Source organism: Cheilinus undulatus, linkage group 6 (assembly GCF_018320785.1).
Source record: "Cheilinus undulatus linkage group 6, ASM1832078v1, whole genome shotgun sequence".
Classification (NCBI taxonomy): Eukaryota; Metazoa; Chordata; class Actinopteri; order Labriformes; family Labridae; genus Cheilinus; species Cheilinus undulatus.
The window spans coordinates 54,488,323-54,495,515 of record NC_054870.1 but is presented as its reverse complement, the minus strand read 5'-3'; the positions used below and the strand labels follow the sequence as shown (position 1 = coordinate 54,495,515).

General features: G+C 41.0%; 1 protein-coding gene across 1 annotated transcript in view; it reads right to left on the bottom strand.

Moving 5' to 3' along the window:
* Nucleotides 1-2,729: 2,729 nt before the first annotated feature.
* b3galnt2 (beta-1,3-N-acetylgalactosaminyltransferase 2) overlaps nucleotides 2,730-7,193 on the bottom strand; it is a 37,487-nt gene continuing 33,023 nt past the window's right edge. Inside the window, exons 10-12 of the mRNA XM_041789214.1 lie at nucleotides 6,901-7,060; nucleotides 6,768-6,824; nucleotides 2,730-4,068 (exon numbers count right to left, since the gene is read on the bottom strand). Coding sequence (XP_041645148.1) covers nucleotides 3,931-4,068; nucleotides 6,768-6,824; nucleotides 6,901-7,060 — 355 coding nt within the window. The 3' untranslated portion in view covers nucleotides 2,730-3,930. The remainder of the gene's footprint in view (nucleotides 4,069-6,767; nucleotides 6,825-6,900; nucleotides 7,061-7,193) is intronic.

Below are 7,193 nucleotides of genomic sequence, written 5' to 3'. Positions count from 1 at the left end.
AAGCAGCCAAATATTGTCTCCCTCTCAGATCAACTCTAAAGTGTTTAAATTCAACATTTTCTCTCTCCTTCAGTGTTTAGAGTTTGAACTTTGACTGTGAGCTTCTGCAGGTGTGGTGAGGAATCATCACAGCTACTGTCCTCATCAGTCTGTCTGCAGGCAGGAAAAACAAGATGCAATGTCTAAAATTAACGTGATTATTTCATGGTCTTAACTATATTTCTGTTATTAGAACATTTGAAAATGTTTTTTGGGCTTGAGATTAACATTTCAAAATAAAGAGAATTTTCTCTCCACAGAATAAAAATATACATACTGAACATTTTCTGTGGAAAAGATGAAATAAAATCTGAATAAAGGGGTTTTAAAAATCTAAATATCAAGCCTGGTTAGAGCTGTAATATAAGAAACGTGTGTAAGCTTTAGATAAGAGCTAAAACATTTGTCTGTTTTTAATACAGGGTTTTTTCTGCTTGAGTTAAAAGAGGATAAACGGAGAAAAAGAGGCAGAAGATTTGGAGCATACTTTTAAAAAAATGTTAATAATTTAAACATCTTCCTTCCCTGAGCGACATTTTCCCCACAGCTCTCCTCAAACTTCACACAAATTCAATAACTTCCTCCTCTAAAGGAGCACCGGAGCAGAAATACCACTTTTCTCCTCTGTCTGTGAGTTAAATTCTCACAATAACGCTTCCAGACAAAACAGAAGAGAGAGAGGGATGGAGGGAAAACGGCGTCCTTATCTACTGAGGAGTGGAACAGATGCGGATGTGACTTTGTTATCATGCCACGCACTGAAAGAGAGGAGGCGAGAGGAGAACATGACGAGGAGGAGGAGGAGGAGGAGGTCTCAGAGGAAGAGCTCTGATGTGAGCTCTGGTGTCACGTTAACGGCACAAACAGATCTCCTGGTAGGTAGGACAGCCCTAAGTAAAACAAATGACTTTTATTCTCCTCAATTAGTAATATAGGACGTCGTGTTTCATTATTGAAATGTAATGGAGAAATCTGAGTTTAACTGGCAGGATAGAAGCTGGTTAGCTGACTAAACACGAAAAAATAACTTCATGTTATCGGGCTGGATTAGTGAAATTACCGTCAAACCAACATAGATAAACCAAAACAAGGTTAGGACTAGGGCCGTCAAGATAAATCGCATTAATCATGATTAACTAATAGGGCTGAGCAATTAATCGTAAATTAGATTAAATCTCAATCTGGCCTGCTGCAATATTCTAATCGCAGACAGTGCAATATTTCTTTAACCTGAAATGTGTCAGAATACCAGATAGAGTTTTTTGCAGTAGATTTTTTTATGCTCTACAGCAGCGTTACTCAACCCTGCTCAACCAAAGAGCCAAACTGTTGAAAATACCTTTGTAAGAGCCACAGTCCAAGTGGTGAACAGTGACAAAACGGGGGTAAAAATGGTCAAAAAGCAGCAAAAGTGGACGAAAAGGGGCGAAAATTGGGAGAAAATGTGGAAAATAGAAAGTAGCAAAAATGGTCCAAAAGTGGCAAAAGAAATTAGTAAAAAGTTACTAAAATGGGCAAAGAGCAGTCACAAGTAGCAAAAATGAGCAAAAAAATAGGAAACAAGTGATATGTAATGGCAAAAGGTCGCTTAAATGGGCAAATAGTGACAAAAAAAAATGGTGAAAAGGGGCAAAAAATTGTGTTACAGTGGAATAAATGGGGAAAACTGGCAAAGAAAGTTGCAAAATGCCCCCCAAGAAAGAAAAAGGGGTATTTAACGGCAACAGTTAGCTGAAATGGCTGAAAAGTGGCAAAAATGGAGAAAATGGAAAAAAAAAGTTTTTTTTAAGGTTTTCTGGGGAATAATATTTCAGATTAAGACATAAAAGAACCACATGTTGAGTATCACTGCTCTACACTATATGCAAACACATTATTTTGTGGATTGTTTTTTTTTTTTCTCTTATTCAAAACAAGAATAACAAGATATGAATCAAAATGCCTTTTCTTTTTTTTAGTTATTTATTTCTAGTTTTGTTTATCTAATATGGTGCTCTTTTTAATAAAGAGTGATTCATTCAGTGTTTTTTAAACGACACATAAGATGTGGAACCTAAAAATAATCGCACATTACATTATTTTTGCAAATTGTTCAGCCCTATTAACTACGATCCAGTATTGGTGCACTTGTTTAATCGTGGTTAATCTCGGGCTTTATTGTCCCTTTTAGAACTTTACTTTGGTTAATCCCCATCAGTCTCTGCAGACATAGTGATGAAAATCCGTCCACCTCTGCTCCGTAATGTCTCATTTACCTTTAAACAGTCAGACAGCTCAGAGTCTGAACCATGGCTGATCAGACATTTACCTCTGGACTGTTCACATATTTCCTTTTTAGTACACACGTTCTTTTTCCTGTTAAAACCTTCAGTCTACCGCTAAAAGCAGGTCTGTATTCAGACTGGAACTCTTATGCAGCTGTCTGCTGATCTCAGGTGTAGTTAATCTGTAAGACTCACGACTGGGACAGCCTCATTTCTAACCTCTCTGTGTCTTTTTAAAGCTAGCTGCAGGAGTGTTCAGTCGTATTGATCGACATGAAACCTCTGATCAATTCAGGCCAGGACACTTCACAGGTTTCCTTTTCATCATTGGAAGTGAGTCCGGCTCTGTTTCAGGAAAACAATCACCAACAGAGATCAAAGTCTCTCCGTCTTCCTTTAAAGCCTCCTCAAATGTGGCCTCAGAAAGTCAAAATGCAGATAGAACTTCAAAGATGGATCTCAGCGAGTATCAACGAAAACCTGAGTGAAAATACTCATCAAAACCTTAAAAGATGTAGGAATAAAAACACAGCTACTTCTGCAGTTTAACAGGGCTGTGGAGGTGTGGTCCACCACTGTTATTGAGGTGCCTGGCTCCGCCCTCGACAGTGATGGATGTGGCGGTCAGTGGAGTAAAGCAGTGAACGGTAGTTGAATCAGGAGCTACATCTCCAGCCTAAAGCCTGACAGACTTTAGGAGCAGAGTCACACAGCCTCAGCAGATCTGATGTTCTGATCCATATTAGAAATACAGGACAGAATCAGCGGGACCCTCGGGTTTATCAAAAATAAACACAAAAGTCAAGAATCAGACTTCAGTCTTCTTTATTATCTGTGAGGACGGTTTCAGAAAACCAGTGAAAACTAGTGACTCTATTTCACAGCTTCTGTTTGCTGCGTGAATTCAAAAATGTCTGTTTAAATCCGTGTTTACACTCAGAGCATGACGCCTAACAGTAAGGCCACATCACCATGTACACGCGACAGTAGAGTGTGTGAGAAAGCTCCGTCAGAGATCTACAAAGAGTGGCCAGGATGAAAAGCTTAAGACAGTCATTTACAAAATACAGCCATGAAAAGCAGTCGTCTTTAAAATCCCTTTAAACCCAGAGGCTCAAGGATCAGAGAACAATCTTTATCAGCAGTGACTGTGCACATAGATCCACTTTTGTCTCTTCTTTGAAAACATTTGTATGTTTAAAAGACTGAGCTAATGATGCTAACAGGGTTGTCATGACAACAGTTTAAACTTCCATATGTGGTATTAAAGTAAAAGGATATGTGTTTGATGTTGTGTTTCAATATCAGCTGATTTTTACTAGAATCGTATCAAAATTCATGACAACTCTACTCAAAGCAATGCTAACAGAGGCTAAACGTGAGTTTGAACTAATCCTAAAGCAGCTCCTTGTGTTTTTATTTAAGTATAATTAAAAATCTGTGAAGACGCTTTAAAAGTTTCTAAAGGTTATTTTCCAACAGAAAGTCCAACATTTCAAAGTATTGATCATTGAATAATAACTGATTAAAGTCGGTCTGGGGCTTTAAGGACACCAGAGAAACAGACAGCCAGTGTTATGTGCATTTTACCCACAGCGCCCCCCGGTGGGAGTGGTGTGACACAGATTCAGTGTCCCCAGGGACAGCCGCAGGGGTCTCCACACATCTGCTTCCTGTCCCAGAGGTTGTGCAGCTCCTCAGCTGTGTGCTGGGGAGACGACAGCATGTCGAGGTAACACTCCTTCTCACAGAGCCAGCCGGCGTCCTGAAACAAAAAAAAAAACAGCTCTGTTCAGACGCATCGACAAAACCAAACCAGATCTGTTCAGACCAACAGAACCAAACCAGATCTGTTCACACCAACAGAACAAAACCAAACCAGATCTATTCAGACCAACAAAACCAAACCAGATCTGTTCACACCAACAAAACCAAACCAGATCTGTTCAGACCAACAGAACAAAACCAGATCTGTTCAGACCAACAAAACAAAACAAACCAGATCTGTACACACCAGCAAAACCAAACCAAACCAGATCTGTTCACACCAACAAAACCAAACCAGATCTGTTCACACCAACAAAACAAAACCAGATCTGTTCACACCAACAAAACCAAACCAGATCTGTTCACACCAACAAAACCAAACCAGATCTGTTCAGACCAACAGAACAAAACCAGATCTGTTCAGACCAACAAAACAAAACCAAACCAGATCTGTACACACCAGCAAAACCAAACCAAACCAGTTCTGTTCACACCAACAAAACCAAACCAGATCTGTTCACACCAACAAAACCAAACCAGATCTGTTCAGACCAACAGAACAAAACCAGATCTGTTCAGACCAACAAAACAAAACAAAACCAGATCTGTACACACCAGCAAAACCAAACCAAACCAGTTCTGTTCACACCAACAAAACCAAACCAGATCTGTTCACACCAACAAACCAAACCAGATCTGTTCACACCAACAAAACCAAACCAGATCTGTTCACACCAACAAAACCAAACCAGATCTGTTCAGACCAACAAAACCAAACCAGTTCTGTTCACACCAACAAAACCAAACCAGATCTGTTCACACCAACAAAACCAAACCAGATCTGTTCACACCAACAGAACAAAACCAAACCAGATCTGTTCAGACCAACAAAACCAAACCAGATCTGTTCACACCAACAAAACCAAACCAGATCTGTTCACACCAACAAAACAAAACCAGATCTGTTCACACCAACAAAACAAAACCAAACCAGATCTGTTCACACCAACAGAACAAAACCAAACCAGATCTGTTCAGACCAACAAAACCAAACCAGATCTGTTCACACCAACAAAACCAAACCAGATCTGTTCAGACCAACAGAACAAAACCAGATCTGTTCAGACCAACAAAACAAAACCAAACCAGATCTGTTCACACCAACAAAACAAAACCAGATCTGTTCACACCAACAAAACCAAACCAAACCAGATCTGTACACACCAACAAAACCAAACCAAACCAGATCTGTTCACACCAACAAAACCAAACCAGATCTGTTCACACCAACAAAACCAAACCAGATCTGTTCACACCAACAAAACAAAACCAGATTTGTTCAGACTCAGAACAAAACCTAGATCTGTTGACTCTGTAGGCATGTTCTGATACCAGTCTTTCCTTCCTGATACGATTCTGATGGCAGGGTCTGGGTATCGGCCGATACCGAGTCCTGATCTGATACCAGTGGGAACTTTCTGGACTGACTGTTCAGACCAGTAAATTATTCTAGACCTGTATTTGACTCAGCACTTAGAATCTGTGAGTCTTTCTGCTGATTATTGAGTTTAACTGCTAAATATTAAAATCACATTAATACAGGGGGCTGCAGCACAGACTCTCTCTCCTCTATGCTCTATTCAGGCAGCATCACATGATTACAGAACAGCCTGCTATTGGCTGACAGACCCTCACAAAGAGTAAACAGTATGACAGTTAGCATTCAAGCTAGCGGTAATAAATGATCGTAACTGGATTTCATCATTAGAGTCTCCAAAAGTCCCACGAGTTCCAGGCTCTCTGAAAACGCTGCTGTAAGGATTCAAAGGTATCAATAGGAAGGAACAACAGCTAGCTTCAGGAGGAAAGACAGTCAGAGGCAACGATTTATGGTTCTAAAGTTATCTAACCTTTGATAAACTGTCACTTCCTGTCGTGTTTGACAGCGCCGGTCTGGAAGGCGTTTTAACGATCACATTCAGAGAAAAACTGTCACAGAAACCGTCCTCTGCTGCTGCAGTGGCTCCTCTGGTTCTTCTTCTCTGCTCTAAAAACGGTAGCTCATGCATGACACATTTTCCAGCAGAGAAGAAGAATTGATTTCCGGTTTATAGCGCTAACAGTTAGCATGGCTAAATCAAGGTATGGATCATAAACTGGTGTACTCGCCGATACCAACGCCTGCATGTAAGCAGTAAATACTGGGACTGGAATCAGAATCAGAACAACCCTCCTCTGGTAAAGTATCAATCCTTGAACATTTCTGACTGACCTACACCTAAAGTGGTTCTTCTATGTTTTAAAATGTTCTTTTCTTGGTTGTTTATGAATTATGACCTGCTTGTTCTGTTTTTATTTACAGCTGTCCCTGAGGGCAGGGATCCTGACCCCACTCAGTTCCAGGCCATAGTCCTGGTCAGACCCAGGCAGAAAACCTTTAGTCTGGACTGCATGCAGACCAGTCTAACGCCTACAGTCTTTCCTGTGAAGCCATGCAGTTGTAACTCATCATGAATGTGTCTCTGCATTGTCTCGCTGAAATCAGCTTTTTGCTCCTGAACCTCCTGTCAGTATTAAAGCTGTTTTCATCGATGTGCAGGCGAACCATGCCATGGGCATGAATACACCCCCACACCATCGCAGATGTGATTTGGGGTTTTTCTATATTTGAATGTCATTCAGGTGTTTGTTTTTTACCTGATATTTCTGCGGTCCTACAGCTGCCATCCAGATCCCCATGCTCACGTCTTCTCCCTATAAAACACATTTAAACTTTACTTTTTCAACATTTATCTTCTTTATCCACAGTCTCTCTACTCAGGTACTCTACCTGGTAGGCCTTCAGTTTGTCTGCATTACTGGCGAGCCACTGGACCAGGTCCCGAGAGACGACGTAACCGGAGCCGCAGGCGAACGCCGGATACGCCGGACTTGGATACTCCAGCTCCTGCCACTTCCCGATGCGATCGACGGCCCAGCTCTGCCTGAAACTGGGTCAGAAACATCCTCATCACATCCTGACTCCCTTTAACCTGACCCATCACTGCCTGACAGAACGTTCTGGATTCTTTTATAGAAAGATCAGCCAACAGAGAGCTGAAGCCTCTCTGCAGACTCATTCAC